The sequence below is a fragment of the Electrona antarctica genome (assembly GCF_951216825.1).
Source record: "Electrona antarctica genome assembly, chromosome: 16".
NCBI classification, from domain to species: domain Eukaryota; kingdom Metazoa; phylum Chordata; class Actinopteri; order Myctophiformes; family Myctophidae; genus Electrona; species Electrona antarctica.
The window spans coordinates 42,921,687-42,939,301 of record NC_136797.1 but is presented as its reverse complement, the minus strand read 5'-3'; the positions used below and the strand labels follow the sequence as shown (position 1 = coordinate 42,939,301).

General features: G+C 42.8%; 1 protein-coding gene across 1 annotated transcript in view; it reads right to left on the bottom strand.

Annotated features, from left to right (window-relative positions):
- LOC306940151 (matrix metalloproteinase-17-like) overlaps positions 1-17,615 on the bottom strand; it is a 109,197-nt gene that overhangs the window by 36,387 nt on the left and 55,195 nt on the right. Inside the window, exons 2-3 of the mRNA XM_079525154.1 lie at positions 9,645-9,777; positions 8,496-8,631 (exon numbers count right to left, since the gene is read on the bottom strand). Of these exons, the coding sequence (XP_079381280.1) occupies positions 8,496-8,631; positions 9,645-9,777 (269 nt within the window). The remainder of the gene's footprint in view (positions 1-8,495; positions 8,632-9,644; positions 9,778-17,615) is intronic.

Sequence of the window (17,615 nt, the reverse complement as noted above, 5' to 3'; positions counted from 1 at the left end):
CAGTGCTCAACAATTCCTCCATACCTCACTCCCCGTGTACACACACACACACACACACACACACACACACACACACACACACACACACACACACACACACACACACACACACACACACACACACACACACACACACACACACACACACACACACACACACACACACACACACAGGAGAAGGCACTGAATGTGTGGAAACTAATGATCTGTAACACTGTAGGCTACTGCTTTGGGAATAATAGATTTCTTATAGGAGAGAAAAAAGACAGAAAGTGTGTGTGTGCGAGTGTGCATGCGTGCGTGCACAGTATTGTAGATAAATGAATGCTGTATGAGTATAAATCGAAAGGTTAGAGTTGCCCCGACATTCCCGCCCAAACCACCTGTTCTTAGTTAACGATATGTCTGGTGAGTGGTGACATCTCAACTCAATGTAGGGGCTACAACTACAACACTGGAGAAAATTGCCACTAACAAATTTACTCCCACCACTTTGAAAACCAAAATACCGTCCCACTATGAAGGACTGCACCCAAGTCTTTGTATTGGTGCTGCAGTCATGCTACACAAGACTAACAACAACATACAGGTTATTATTACATCCAAATGAAAATGTCTGGCACACTCCACAATATCCCCTTTTGTTATTTCTCGGATTATTTCTTAATTCAATTCCTTCAGTTGGGTCTGTTCCATTGCCGTGTCTCCCTTATTGTTACTGCCTCTGGGACTGCACTAAATAACTACAGACTTGAGTCTGAAGAAACAGTACACACCAACTTATATCTGAACAGAAATCTTATTCTACCCCTCCATGCTGCTCCTTTCTTGTTGTTGTGTAGGAATGAATAAGTAGGCTTTCCAGGAATACTGTACATGAAGTAGGTTCATGATGCAAGGCTGTGTAATGTTTGGTAAATAGAAGTGTACATCTAATGTACATCGTTTGTAAAGGAAGCCAACAGGAAGAGAGTTAACCCATTGAGACCTGGAACGCATCCATGTCACGTTAGCGTTTAACCACATTAACCATTAACCCATTTTGGGGCGGGAACCCCTTTTGCAGATCTACAAGCTCATAGCGCGCCACTCGGTGGCTTGTAGGTCTGCTATTTTTGAAAAATCGTTAAAATGTGCCTCAAATCTTTCCGAAAATTGATTTAGAAAACTTTTTTTTTTAATTTCGACGTCAGGCCTGAATGGGTTAACGCCTGATTTATACTTTGTCACACTTTGTAATTTCGCTCGGCGAAGATGACAGATGTTGAAAGATATTATTTTCAGCTGAACGACTGCATCAGGAATAAAACAAATCTGTTTATCATCGATGTGTGGCTGCACGGTCGTGTGAGGACGAATTATGCTGTAAAATCCTGAGCATTCATTTATCCCCGAGAGTGTAAATATGTTTCTGCTGCACTATGTTTGCAGTATTCAGGATTCAGCGTTTTGAATAAATGCAATCTTTTACTGTAAAGAATGTCATTGGAGCTGTCGGATAGCGGTTCAGTGAATTGGTTCAATTCTGGATGAAAAACAAACAAACAAAACACAGATCAGTTTTTCCAGGTCAGTGAAGGAGAGGAAAAAAATAATTGTGATATTTTGAGAAATACGCTGTTTTGAATAATACCGTGAGCAAAGGGAAGGTTGGACCGAACATGCTGACACTGATGTAGTAGTAGGGCTACGGAGAGAAGGCTGAGTCTGCTGAAGCTAAAAATGAACATTTGATTTGTGTCTGCATTGAGGAGAATACTACTCGCTTTTCCGGGCGCTCCAACAAGTGGGCGAGCTGGGCTGTGAGGGCGACCTTTGTCGCAGCACTAGCGACTCCTACAGGTTCGTCAAGGCACCACAGGTTTGTGCGTTCCTCCGCATGTGGTACGACTGTCGGTAGTACGCAGTCGGTAGCGATGTCGCCTCACAGCTAGAAGGTCCTGGGTTTGATTCCCGGCGGGGGCGCTGGGGGCGTGTTCTCTACTCCACGTCATCAGTGCCCATACCCTAGGTGGGGTTGGCAAAAGGGCCTTTCAGTCTGGAGTTTGCATGTTCTCCCCGTGTTTTGTGAGGTACCCTCACAAAACACATGCAGTAATCCTGGTCTCTATACTGCCTCCCCCTGGTCAGCTTGATGGAAGGCCAGAACTGGTTGGAATAACGTGTTTCTTCCACGCGCTACGTATGTCCTACCGGCACATGTGTGTGTGTGTGTGCCCTTCCTGTTGTCCTCTGGAAAGAAGATGGACTGTTTATTTTGGAAATAGTCAATGGTAAGCAGTGAGGATTAATTGTGTATGGTTATGGATTTTGGCAAGCAGCTTTCTTTGTTCCGTTTGACCTGGACTGATTTTTGGGACTCACTGTTTGGAGCTGAATAAATATGCCTATTGCATATTTGAACTGTGTACCGTATGTGTCTGTGTTGACCCAGCTACCCGAGAGAAACTATAGTATTCATGAAGTTGAAGCTGACTTGTCCGGTTGCACCAACAACAAACACAATTTGCCTTCTACGTGATGTGTTCCCACTTCAAGCTCCTTGGAGAGCCTCATCTTTCCTCTCTTCTTGGCTCAAGAAACACATTACATTACGAATTGGAACGTCCTGCAAGATGGTGGAGCGCAAATCAATTCACGGTCACGGTTGGAGGGCCGAGGAGGCAATAAGGTGGAACATTTAATATTGGTATGGAAAGGGGGATAAAACTAATGCAAGTTTTGAACAATAGTTGATTGTGTGCTTGGTTCTGACAAATGCAATATTTTAAATGGGAATCACAACATTTTGGTCCGGAGAGAGACTATTCTCAGATTATAGACTAATATAACCTAATGAAGATTTCTGGTCAGAGTCCCAAAAAATATATAAACTGTGTGAAAAGAAAAAGAACACACACACTCTATAGGGTGTGTGTGTGCGTGTTCTGTAAACCTGAGCATTGTACCTCTGCAATGTTGTTAAATATAAAGGTGGTTTCTCTGGACTGAGCAGACAGGCTTGTCTGTTTCACAGACAGCCTGTCTGTTTCACAGACAGCGAGGTGAGAGAAGGAACAAGTAGACAGGAGCAAGCTGTGTCTGGCATCGGTACACAAGTGAGACAACGACCGAAGAAGAAGCGAGAGGAAGACATAGAAAGGGAAAATGACAGAAACCAGGATTTACAAATGTGTGGAGGTATTTTTGTGTCACACACACACACACACACACACACACACACACACACACACACACACACACACACACACACACACACACACACACACACACACACACACACACACACACACACACACACACACACTTTTGTATTGAAATGCCTCGATATATTTTTGTATTGTATTATGTAATTTCCATGTAATATATGCATAAATTGTAAACCCTGAATAATTTAATAAATTATATATAAAAAGTTAAAGTGTGACAAAACTGAAATATAATCATCTAAACCAGTGATTCTCAACTTTCTTATTTTATTTCAAGGACCCACAGTTTAATATTCATTAGGCTACTGATCCCACTATATACTGCTAATTTAACTTGTGTACACTCAAGAGTTGCAGGGGACCCCCTGGAAGCCCCTCACAGACCTCTGGGAAGCCCCGGGCCCCACGTCGAGAAGGGGTTGTACAGTATTTAGTTTCTGTCTCAATCCCGATCTTTAGCCGCTGAAGACTCCACCGTAGCCCATAGCACTTGCCCTAGCCTTGACGACCTTGCAGGCTTATATGCAAAGGTTAAAATTGTAATTAAATTAAATAGCATGTTATGTACTGTAGACAGATGTCAGGTTAATTTGTTGACCTGGCATCCTATAGTTTGTATAGTTTTATATTACTGTTTAGACTGTTTATATATGTTATTGGTTTACCTATTATCCTAGATTATTATTTCTATGCATTTGATGTACAGTATTACCTCGTGTTTACCTTGTTTACTGTAAATCGCTCTGGATTAAGAGCGTCTGCTAAACGCCTAAATTGTAAATTGTAGACCAATTAGAGTGTCATCTCCCATTCCCTTTAAGAGCTAAGTGCGCCTCCACCCAGCACATTGTTATTTAAATGACAGATTCGGTAAGTTGGAGGAGACATGAAAAATGTTCAGCCTAGGAAATGGATCTGCTTGTGCGCTCCCATCTACAGAAGCACCATTAATAATGTTATATAATGAGGAGACAGGTGCAACAACAGCTCTCTGCTCACCTCCCAAATGGAGACGAGAGGTGGACCGCCCACAGAGGCTGTGTGGCTGCTGGCATGCAGCTCAGAATGACAGTCTTCCTCCTGCAATGTCTCCTCATTTATGTCCAAGAGACATCTGTGATATATTGGCATATCAACGTAATAAATCACATGCTCATTCTCAGTTAGGTTCTGGATTTAAACCATCCGCATCAGAGCTCTGAAATGGATACTGGCGTAGGGTTACAATTACAACTGTACGTTTAGCAGAGACAGATAAAGAAAGTCGTGAGGCTATGGGTTCACCACATTCTTACCCGACGAGTGGTATCTGAACGTATCTTCTCAAAAATCTAATAGAAACCATAGGCTACTCATTGAAATAAATCCCTCTCTTTTTCTCTCTCGCTCTCTCCCCTCAACGTTCCAAAGTCTGCACACACCAAAAAAAACATTTTTTGGTGTCTCTTATCATGGCAAATTGGCTGGTGATGCAATAATGCAATAATGCAATAATATTGGATCAGCACAGCACCAGACAATTTGCCATGCTAGACATGACATGGTAGATATCCATATATGGATATCTTATCTACCATGCTGAAGGTGTGTTGTGTTGCATTCAGATGAATTTTGATCGAAGCAGTGTGCGCATGTTCCAAACCCACCTATACCGTAGGTCAATATACTCGCTCTAATAGAAGGGAAATACTGCGCTGGGGGATTGTGCTAAGCATTAGACCAGTTAGAGCTTGTCTAAGGTGCAATCGACTTCTGATTTTTCTCACTCCACCGAGGATAGCAATGCACTACAATTGTGCATATAACCCACACCTCGTTTTAAGACAAACACACCCATAGGCAGCGCACAGATAGGTTCACATCAATACACTCGCACAACGGGAGTGCTGGTTGTGAAAGCGCAATTGTCACTGCTGGTGACAATTGCGCTGCCCTCCACCAATTTGTGCGGGATGCAAGATAGGGCTCTTAAAGCCATTGAGACCTGGAACGCATCCATGTCACGTTAGCGTTTAACCACACATTGTTATAATTTAGCTATTGAAAAATAGCAGATCTACAAGCTCATAGCGCGCCACCGAGTGGCGCGCTATGAACTTGTAGGTCTGCTATTTTTGAAAAATCGTTAAAATGTGCCTCAAATCTTTCCGAAAATTGTCATGATTTAGAAAACTTTTTTTTTTTTAATTTCGACGTCAGGCCTGAATGGGTTAAAGCCATTACACACTGACGTGTGTCATCAAACGCACCCATTGTTTGTAACAAATGCACACGTCAAAGCATTGATACTCGGCACAGATCACCAAAACACAATGATAGGCTAGCCTGTTACAACAGGTTCAAGTTCAATAATGCAGTCGGAGTGCATGTGGAATGGAGAAAGAGAAAAGGGCCCAAAACTTTGTTTTATTTATATAATAACTACAGGTGTCACTGCCAATACTCACAGGCCCCTTTTCCACCGGCTGGGAACCGGTTCAGTTCTTTTTGGTTCTTAGTCCATGAGCCAGAGCTCCAAAATTGGAACGTTAATTATAAATTGAGTGTGCAAAACCATACCTAATAAAATACATAAAATACATTCAATTGTTATCACCATGAAACTTCCCCAGTTGATTACTTACAAAGACAATGATTTATTGTTTTACAAATCTTAAAATGTTAAATATGCAAATATATGCAAAATATGCAAAAAATAAATAAATATGAAAACGCTACTACTGTGGAAGGGTTATCATTAGGGCTGTCAAATTAACTGAGTTAATTAATTTGTGAGATTAATTTGATTAATTGTTTTATCGCTAATCCATGCTTGGATGCCCCGCCCCATACATGCCATAATCCCATCGACTCTGCACTATCTAGCCCTGTCTGGATGGCAATAAAAGTGCCATAAAAGGCTGCACAATTTACATAGACAGAGGCTCAAATCACATAGCACGACAACGGGTGAGAGACACCATCCTACCACACTGGATTTGTTATAAAGAATAAAATATACTTGCATATGTATGTTAAATGCATCCACCTTCTGACGGTTATCTTACCATTCCCACAACAATATACAGAAAAACATGGCATATTTTGGACATAGTTCGAATGATGATTAATCATGATTAATTAATTTTTAAACTGTGATTAATCTGATTACATTTGTAATCGTTTGACAGCCCTAGTTATCATATATTAATTTACTTATATTGATCCTATAAACAATTTTGCCCACTCAATTCATAATTAACGTTCCAATTTTAGAGGTCTGGCTCATGAACTAAAAACTGAACCGGATCCCACAACCGCTGGAAAGGGGGTCACAGTCACCTATTAGTAGGCTACAGAGTACCGGCTGTCCATTACTGACTAAATACATGAATTAATAAACTGAGACATGTTACGTGATCCAACACCAACTATGCTCACAAATATCAATAGCCACTGTATATTGCAGAATAAAGCTGTGATCCGGCACCAATTAAGTAAATATTAATGGTCTGTATGTAGATTTATGGTCTACATTTCTTGTGTGAACTGTGGAGAACGATGTTTCAAAATGTTATATCCCGCATCAGGACCGCCATGCATTGCATTCACCAACGGCAACACTCAGACTCCCAACTAATCAGTCTTCAGACACGAGACCAGAGTTACTAACGCTCACGTTAGTCTTATCTTACCTGCTATGGACACTACCTCTGGCAAGCATTATGCCGCCATGTACTAGACATGTGAAACCACCTAATGTGTGCATGGTAAAGCTATTATCTTGATGATTCCCCTTTCTCGTCCGCATATGTAAACGTAACAAACACTGACACACATGGACACACATTCACATAGGCCCAATACGATAGTGTCCTCCACCAACCAGATTACAGCAGCTCCCACTCCTCCTCACTCTCCTGTCTGCTGTCAAGTAGCCGGTTCAGGCCCATAATGTGTGTAAATCAGCATGGAGACCAGCATCTGTAAGCATCTCTAACCCTATCCTGGGGCTTACCTCTCTGTGACAGATGTTCCACGCTGCTGGGTTGATATGGACACATTAAAGACCAGCTGGCAAATCATTTCCCCTTCAGGAATAATGCAATCGCTTGATTTCTGACTAAATTCTTACCACAATGTCGAGTGCAGGGGAAAACATGCTAATTTAGCCAATATTCTTTTATACGTTCAAAACCATCAACCATCAACCTCTCTATGTTTCAAGAATTTATCCGATGTAACCACCCACCTCTATTACCAACTTCTCTATGGTTCTGGAATCTGAAAAGTTTCAGGAATTGTCCATTATTCCCTTACAAAGCAATAGCATTCTGACTTTAAGGACAGTTCCGAACTAATATCTGTGACGAGCTGTATCTGAAAGCACTATAGCCGTCTATAGCCGATTCACACATCCGCGGTCTCCTACTCCTACTCGGAACTCCTGCATATTTGAAACATCTCATCCACACTCAAGCAACGTTATATTTGTCCGTGAGCAGACAGTGGTAGCCGTGCGTCCCATGGAGAGTGGATAGACATTCCAGGGACCCTATGGGTACTGACGTCCCAAATACAGAAAAGGTAACAGAGGGTCCCGAAAGCGGCTAGTCTAGGCGGGTGCGTAAGTGTTAGTCCGACGTAGGGCATTAAGCAACTAGTCGACTAGTTTACTAGTCGACTAGTAAATCCACTAGTCGACCTTGTTGGTACTAGTTGACTAGTTGATAAAAGAAAAAAGAAAAAAAACGTTTATTTTTTATTTTTTATTTTTTCCCCCGATTTTGTAGGCCTCAAGATCAGGTAGAGTATAGTTATAGTCACCATGTACACAGTTTTTGTACAAATATTTATTAAAAAAAAAAAAAAAAAAAAAGAAGTTTATTTTTTTAATTTATTTTATTTTTTACATAATAGGTAGTTAAACAACTAGTCGACTAGTCGACTAGTAAACTAGGCAACTAGTCAACTAGTAAAAATTACTAGAAGTGAATGCCCTACTCCGACGTCCCAATAATCCGACATTACTAACCCTACCCCAAACCCTAACGCTAACTGAGTCTTAACCGGCCCACGTACAGTATGTGGGACTAACGCATGCCCCCCGGTCTAGGCATCCGGGTACGTGGCACAGGGGTAAAATGTCTGCCCACCACCTAGCGGTTTGAATTCTCCATGCATTAGCAACTCCTACAGGTTGGACAGGGTGCATGCCTGTTCAGCAAAGAGTTGAACTAAGAAGGAACTTGCTGTTACCAATGAAATATCGAACAGACGCCCGGGACCTTTCAATTGCATTCTTACCTCCAGGACAGGTGCCTCTTACTCCATTTGTTCTGAGGAGTCAGACTTCGCCGTCGGCGGCCTCTCGTGGCCTCAGGCTCGGACACATCGGGCAGGGAACACCTGGGCGTCTTCATTAGACCCAGCGTAGCTTGATCTGGAATGGAACGGAAATTAACAGAACAGAACAGATGTGTCACTTTCAGCCACGCTCTCTGCACGATATAAACAAACAAACAAACAAACAGATGGAAATTCTTCAAGTCAGTTAACTCACAAATACAGAATATGTTGAGCAGGAATGTACAAATCATACAGTACATACATCCAGTTGTAGTGCTGTACCACGGCATTAGTCAGTCTTGTGTAGTTATAGGAGGAGACCTCCGCCTACTGATCTCATCTGGTCACTGACTTCTAAATTCAACACATGGGCTTCTGATATTATTTTCAAGGCAGTGGACGTAGGTTTGCACACAGAATATAACTCTTCCTAATTTCCTATACTTCCGGGCCCCTTCCCTACTTCCTTCACAGGTGTTATTGATGATACTAATGAAGGCTCTGTTCCATTCTGGTTAAACAGAGTCAGGTGCTGCTATTGTGCATGTTGGCTCACTGGAAACACTCTGCTACGGCCCCATACGGGTGTACCCTAAAGGCCTAGTCTTACTCCTGGTTTTAGGTGATAAGGTGACCACAGAGATGTGTTTGGGTGAGCGCCGGTGAAGCGCTTACCACCGCGGCATGACGTCGTGTTGTAGTTTTGGGTGGTCACCTTATCACCTAAAACGGGAGTATGAATAGGCCTTAAGGGTCCATTTGGTTCCATTTGTACACTCTCAGAGTTATGGGGGTCCTTGAAATGTAAAACTTTGAGAACCACTGTACACTAAATGGAACAGAGCCTGAATTAGTTAGCCTGGTTCCCAGCCCATGGATCCCGCCCACTCCACTGAGCGCACTGCTCAGAGTCTGACAGTCAGGCTATTAATTAGTATCATCATCGGTAACATCTGGAAGTAGGAAGAGTTATTCTGTGTGCAATCTGTGCGTAGAGCCCATTTAAATGTCACCAGACACATAAGTAGCCGGAGATGTCCGAGTGTCTGGCTATGCGAGACTACTCCTGCCTGCATGCCTCCCCCCCACACACACACAGTGACATACCCAAGATGCCAGTCTCCTGCAGGCCTCCAAACCTCTGCATGGCTTTGATGGCCGTGGACAGAGCCTCCTTGGTCTGAAGCTGGCCATTCACTGGGTCAGACGGGGGGAGGTAACCAAACTTGCTCAGCCAATCCTGGAAGAGAAACAGTTGACACAGGCGAGTGTTAAAACTGTCATTCCCAACATTCATGTCAAGGGTTTCAAGTATTCCAGGCCCCCCCGGAGGAATGACACCTGCTGATGTGCTGAGTCTTTGTGGATCCATTACTCGTCCTGTGGTATTCAAAGTGAGTGCAATTGGAAATGAGGGGGAAACAAATGAACAAATAAACAAGCAAACAAGTACAAAACATATTAAATACACGCACGCACGCACGCACGCACACACACACACACACACACACACACACACACACACACACACACACACACACACACACACACACACACACACACACACACACACACACACACACACACACACACACACACTCAATTTGATATAAAAATGTATGTTCAAAAGAGAAAAAATGTATGTTCAAAAGAGAAAAAATGTTGCAACGTGATGTGTTGTACGTGAGCTTGTGGATCAGCTATTTTCATAGGCATGGAAAGGTTTGGGAAACCCTGCTTTACAGTAAGTGATCTTGAACTAACCTATTGAAGCTTGGGTCACTTTGCCTGGACACAGGGACAAACATGTATGTTCTTATTTTATTTTTTGTAAAGCACTTTGTAACCTCGTTTTGAAAGGTGCTATATAAATAAAGGATTATTATTATTATTATTATTATATTACAGAACAGCTCTTTCTTAGGTACATTATTGCGACATCATCAACTGTCGCCCGCCATGTATTTCTCAGAAAACGTTTGACTGTGAACTGCCCTCTAGTCACTAGAGAGAGGGCAGTTCAGGGTCAAAGGTTTTCTGAGAAAAAATGCCCATTGCCCAATATATCCACTAGTCTAGTGGACATATTGGGCAATTCTTCTCAGAAAACGTTTGACTCTGAACTCCCCTCTAGTGCAGGGGTTCTCAACCCGTGGGTCGCGACCCCTCGGGGGGTCGCCAAATTATTTTGGGGGGTCCCCAAAATATTTTAAAAAAAAATATTTAAAAATAGCAGACCTACAAGTTCATAGCGCGCCACTCGGTGGCGCGCTATGAGCTTGTAGATCTGCTATTTTTCAATAGCTAAATTATAACAATGCTTAAAACACCAAAAGGTGTTCCCGCCCAAAATGGTTTAAGGTTATTGTAGCAGTCAATTTATATTGGGGGTCGGGAGGGGGCGGGGCGGGGCGGGGGTCCCGAGACATTGCCAAAGCATTTCCGGGGGTCCCCGGCCAAAAACGTTGAGAACCCCTGGTCTGGAGGATATGTGTGTACGGCGCTAATCTCACAAACCACTGGACCGATCAGCGTCAAATATCTTGTGCTCACTGCCAGTAGGCCACAACCTGACAGCCTGTTGCGGTTCGAATCCCGAACCTGACGACCTTTGCTGCATGTCACTCACTCACCCATCTCTCTTCCTATTTCCTGTCAGTCTATTATGTACCTCCACATACCCTTTATAATGGGTCTCTCCGTTCCATTTGTTCATTTTCCCTCTCTTCCCTTATCACAGGGGTTCTCAACCTTTTTGGCCGGGGACCCCCGGAAATGCTTTGGCAATGTCTCGGGACCCTCGCCCCGCCCCCTCCCGACCCCCAATATAAATTGACTGCTACAATAACCTTAAACCATTTTGGGCGGGAACCCCTTTTGGTGTTTTAAGCATTGTTATAATTTAGCTATTTAAAAATAGCAGATCTATCTGGAGGGACTTCAATTTGTAAAGCAGGATCAGTATCTATTGAGGGTATTGCTGGTGGCATCCAAAAAAGCCTTAACAAAAAAGTGGCTTACAAATGTAATACCAACTATAAATGAATGGATTGATTTAATCTATAGTATATTTATTATGGAGAGAATTACATTCAGCTTCAGAGGTCAAGTTGAAGTCTTCACAGATAACTGGTTTAGATGGATTGCTCATGTTTCTACCATAAGACCTGATTTTGTATAGTTTCAGTTGAACCTGTTTAACCTGTATATGCACCTGTATTATACTTATGTATTATGAATGTTCATCGATAGAGAAGAGAGGCAGACATCTCCCCTTGTGTGTATTGTACGTATATTGTCTTGTTTTGTTTTCGGTTGTATGTCTTGTCAATTGTCAGTCGTTAATGTATGTTTGATTAAAATTCAATAAAACGTAAATTGAAAAAAGAAAAAAAATAGCAGATCTACAAGCTCATAGCGCGCCACCGAGTGGCGCGCTACGAGCTTGTAGGTCTGCTATTTTTGAAAAATCGTGAAAAAATAAAAATAAAAACAAAATCATTTTTTTTTCTTTTTTTTTAAAAATAATTTGGGGACCCCCTAAAATAATTTGGCGACCCCCCGAGGGGTCGCGACCCACGGGTTGAGAACCCCTGCCTTATCAAACTGCTGCATCTCTTCTGTTTTTGTTCGGATGCTCTCTCTCTCTAGCTTTGTTGTCCCCCTCTTCCTCCTTACCGGCTGAGCCGTCCACCCTCCTAGATCAAATGGCCGTTCAGACGTGATTGGTTTTAAATGGGTTTCTGATCGTCTCTGAGAGCTGAGTGACTCGGATCGATGGGAAGGATCTCCTCCTCTATGAACAACAGTGGCAAATTCCATTAGCTAAATAACCTTGCTCTCACAAAGAACTCCATTCACTGATATGGGCTTGTCCACCCGTAGCACTGATGGCCCTGCTTGGGGCTTGACGGGAAAAAAACAAAAACAAAAAAAAAGGTCAAAAAGGAATTGGAATTAACTAAATGAATGAGGGGACAAATCAATCTCCTGAGAAAAGACTTTCCAAATGAAATGAGAAATGAGCTCACAGGCAATCTGTAGGGAAGTTATATTGAAGTTAAATTGAAATGCCATATCGAAAGTTTGTGGGATCGCTTTAAAGTGAGTCGTAAGAAAGGTTTGTATGGGTGTTATAAATAAACAAATGGAAAAAAGAAAATCCAGATGTGGCACTTCTGGTGTCAGTGATAATTGTCCTGCCCCTGTCCGTTCATCTGTGTGTGCGTCTGTCATTCTGTCTGTCTGTCTGTCTGACATACTCCCTGGAAGTGGCTACGATTTCCATCCAAACCTTGCAGGAGGGGCCCGATTGCTGTGACAACTTTGCACGCAGCATCACAGTAGGACAAGGATGAACCTCCATATGACCATCTGTCTCATGTTGGTCATATTTTGGTCTCAACAGCCCAATACACATTTTGACCAATAACTCTGGAATCATAGTGGTAGTGATACTATCACATCTTTTTTTTCCTGGATTCCTACCGATTTTGTCCAAAACTCACACAAACTGGTACAAACTATCTGTGCAAAAATCTTTATTACACACACACACACACACACACACACACACACACACACACAGTGCATAAACATAATTGTCTTGGTATTAACGAGCGTCAACGAGTTCCAGCTGGACGGACGGACAGGCGCACACACACACACACACACACACACACACACACACACACACACACACACACACACACACACACACACACACACACACACACACACACACACACACACACACACACACAGTAACGGGGGGGGGAAGTGGACATACAGGGCAGTATTATGCGTGTCTTAAGTACCAGGTCTTATGACTTAACTTAAGACCTGGAGGCGTGATCAATGCCATTTGGCTATTCTGAGTGGCCAAACAGCATTGACCACGCCTCCAGGTCTTAAGTTAAGTCATAAGACCTGGTACTTAAGACACGCATAATACTGCCCTTTAAAGTGTCCACTATGTGTAAGTATAGTATATGTAATAATGTCATCAAACCGGCTGATTCAGAGGTCTGACAACAACAGCAATATCAGCAGTTCATTCTGGTGTTGCTGATCGGACAAAGTAGGGTCAGAACCTCTGGAAATCTAGGTAGTGTATTGCTGAGATGGGAGTTCTGTGGATCTGGGAGAGCCTCAAGGCCCAGCAGTCATCACACAAGACCACAATGCCTTCAAATGGATGAATGATGTTACTATTATAGCAGGGGTATTCAACTGGCGGCCCACGGGCCAAATGTGGCCCGCATGGACCCCTCTTGTGGCCCAATCTATCCATCCATCTTCCACCGCTTATCCGTAGTCGGGTTGCGGGGGCAACAGCTCCACCAGAGTGCTCCAGACTTCCCTCTCCAGAGCAACATTAGTGACTTCCTCCTGTGGGATTCCGAGACGTTCCAAGGCTAGTGAGTCGATGTGTTTCCTCCAACTGCGCCTTGGTCTGCCCCGGGGTCTCGTCCCAGTGGGACGTGCCTCTCTCTCGTGTGACTGAACTTCTCACCTTGTGGCCCCTGGAACAATTTATCTATTTTATTTTTTTCCCCCTCCTTTTTTTGGGGCTAATGAAAGTTACAGGTATGGTGTGTGCAATATGAACTGTGAGATTACCACAATCCTTAATCATATTCCATTACTTTTGGATAGAAATGAAACAGACTCCAGTCATTTTCAGAAATTAGAGTACTGCAGACTCAGGGGAGGGGTGTGTGTGTGTGTGTGTGTGTGTGTGTGTGTGTGTGTGTGTGTGTGTGTGTGTGTGTGTGTGCGCGCGCGCATATGCTTCCGTCAGTCCAGCTGGAACTCGTTGACGCTCGTTAATACCAAGACAATTATGTTTATGCACTGTTAAATAAGTGTACATCTATTCTAAGGCTCTATATATAGACATATATTATCCTGGTCATTTACGGGCACAAATGTATACATATATCTATTTTATTTATTATACATTTTTATCCCACGATTTTGCAACCCATATTTTTCACCCAGTGTCATCTAATGTAATCCTGGGCGCTACACTTCCTCTGCCTACCTGGGGGGCAGCAGACTGACCTCAATGCTTCCTTCTATGCATGAGGAGCAGTTTAGAGACCATGCATGTTTTTTGTAAGGGTATACTTACCCTAGGGGACACGGGGAGAACATGCAAACTCCACACAGAAAGGCCCTTTTGCCAACCCCTAGGGTATGGGCACTGATGACGCAGATGGGGGGGAACACGTCCCCGGCGCCCACAGCGTCCCCAGCGGGAATCGAACCCAAGACCTTCTAGCTGTGAGGCGACAGCACTACCGACTGTGCCACCGTGCCACTATACATCTTCGTGTTTGAGCACAAAATGTATTTTGAGAAACCCACACATTTGTACCCCAAAGAATGTGTGCCCCCTCCCACACAATCATTCTACAGTTGTGGCCCCCTGCCTAATCTAGTTGAATACCCCTGTATGATAGGGTGAGACAGAGTGCACACAAGTGTGTCTAGTTAATTCTATGTTGCAAGTCTGGGACCTTTTATTGACAAAGGCTTTTCGCACAGCCCAATAGACGCCTTAAGAGACGACGTCACACTGATAAGCAACAGCATGCGCGCGCATAGCGGCAGCACAAGAACCCTTCCTCTCATAAGATGCAATGGTAAAGTAAAGTTCACGTGTAAAACATGCACCATCAAACTTTCAGATGCTGTTTTTCTCCCAGTGTGGAGGAAGAATGATTAGGATTTTTATTGTGATCTCTCACTATATATAATCCTTGGTTTCTGTTGTGTTTGAACAACAATAGCAATTCAAAACAGTTGTCCTCAAAACCACACCTCATAAGAACGGGAGGTGCGCTCATGAACACGGCAGCAGAGCCTGTTTGTCCACGGCTGCACGCGCACCTGCAGCCCATCAAGTATAATTTATGCTTTGTCCTGCGATGGTGTCACGCACACAGACCTCTACGCTCACAACAGTCGCATCCACGATGAAATGTGAGCTTGTATATAAGCTGTTCTCTGTGTGCAATACTGTTGCGCTTTGAAGTATAAATGTCTCCTAGAGTGCATCTCACTAGCCAACTCACAAGAATGGACTGAAACCAGCTCTCCCCAAAACAACAGGTTTGGAGATCTGTTGGGAATTGATTACAGTCACCGTGCGCCCAGTCCCAATGTTTGTAAACAAATAATTGGTCTATACTGTTTTGTCAACTTCAACTTGAAACACACATGCACATTAGTATATTCTCTCCTTGCCTTTACTTTTTTCTCTCTGATCACTAATTCCTCCGCGTGTCAGTGCCTTTCTCTGACCCTTCTCGTTTCATTACATCAGGGGTTCTCAACGTTTTTGGCCAGGGACCCCCGAAAATGCTTTGGCAACGTCTCGGGACCCCCGCCCCGCCCCCTCCCGACCCCCAATATAAATTGACTGCTACAATAACCTTAAACCATTTTGGGCGGGAACCCCTTTTGATGTTTTAAGCATTGTTATAATTTAGCTATTGAAAAATAGCAGATCTACAAGCTCATAGCGCGCCACCGAGTGGCGCGCTATGAACTTGTAGATCTGCTATTTTTGAAAAATCGTGAAAATATATTTTTTTTTAAAAATATTTTTTTTTAAAATATTTTGGGGACCCCCCAAAATAATTTGGCGACCCCCCGAGGGGTCGCGACCCACGGGTTGAGAACCCCTGCATTACATCACGCTGCTCTCTTTGTCTGACCCAGAACCACTCTTTGTCGCCAAGCATAGGTGTTCAATAAAAATCATAACTTCTGAATTATTTTTATTTTTTATTACTTCAACTCTTTCAGGTATGCATGAAAAAGGCTGTATATCATGACATAAAATGTCATAACTTGTCATAACTTTAAAGCCCAAACCACACCAATGGGTCACCATGCAACTCCTGTATTGCATTACTGCTCTTGTTTTTTAATGTTGCCTTGCTTTTCTTTTCTTTTTTTTCCTCTCCATTGCTCTGTAAAGCACTTTGAGCTGCATTTCATGTCATGAAAGGTGCTATACAAATAAAGTTTTATTATTATTATTATTTTATTATTATTATTATTGTAACCAAACAGTTGCAAGGAGACGCATGTACACTCGTGTATTTGCAAGCAACCATTGAATTGAACCAATGAAATCACTTGGGTCGTCCAATGAAAAGTTGATAATCGTCAACTTAAAATTTGTAATCGTGACTCTTTATTATTTTGTTACTGTTACTATACTTGTCTGCACTTGTTCTCTATCCTTGTCTAGGTATCTTTGTTTTATCCGTAATGCAGTATGACTGAATTTCCATCTGGATTAATGAAGGTCTATCCTAAGCCAAACAGCCCAGAATCCTTTGTGCTTTTCGCATTGCTCAATAGTTTCATTTCAAGCCTCCATACCCTCCAAAAAACTCAACTCGCATCACAATCCGACACTCCAATTATCTGAGCGTCTCGCAATTCACCAAACAGCACCTCCTCTTGTTACTCGGCCACCTCAATTGTGTCATGCATATCATATCCCAAGGACGTTACTTCATCTCCAATGTCCTTTCTGCTCTGAATTCGTGCACCTTCAACTACATAATTCAACCTCACTCGACACCTCAATCATTTTCAGTTAGTCAATGCAACAGTCCAATTCCGAATAATTCCCGTTTTCCATTTCAGCCCCAAACTTTCCTATCAGCCACTATCTAGTCAACCACATCCAATCCAAAATGTATAAATAGTCAATGAATAAACCATATCCAAAACACACACAACAAAGCAAGCTCTATAAAGTAACTAATGTTTTCAAATAATTGTAGTGGAGTAAAAGTACAATATTTGCCTCTGAGATGTAGTGGAGTAGAAGTAAAATAACTGAAAAGGAGAGTTATTCCAGTAAAGTAAAAAAATACCTCAGAATTGTACTTGAATAAACTGGTCCTGATGCCAGGTTCACCTCTAGTGGAAACAGTTCACATGAGCCTGGCTCAAAGACGTGGGCCTTGTTTGACCTCAGAACTATCATGGAAAGGAGCCTAAAATCTATGAGGCCAAGCACACAAGTTCTTAAGTACACCGTATGTA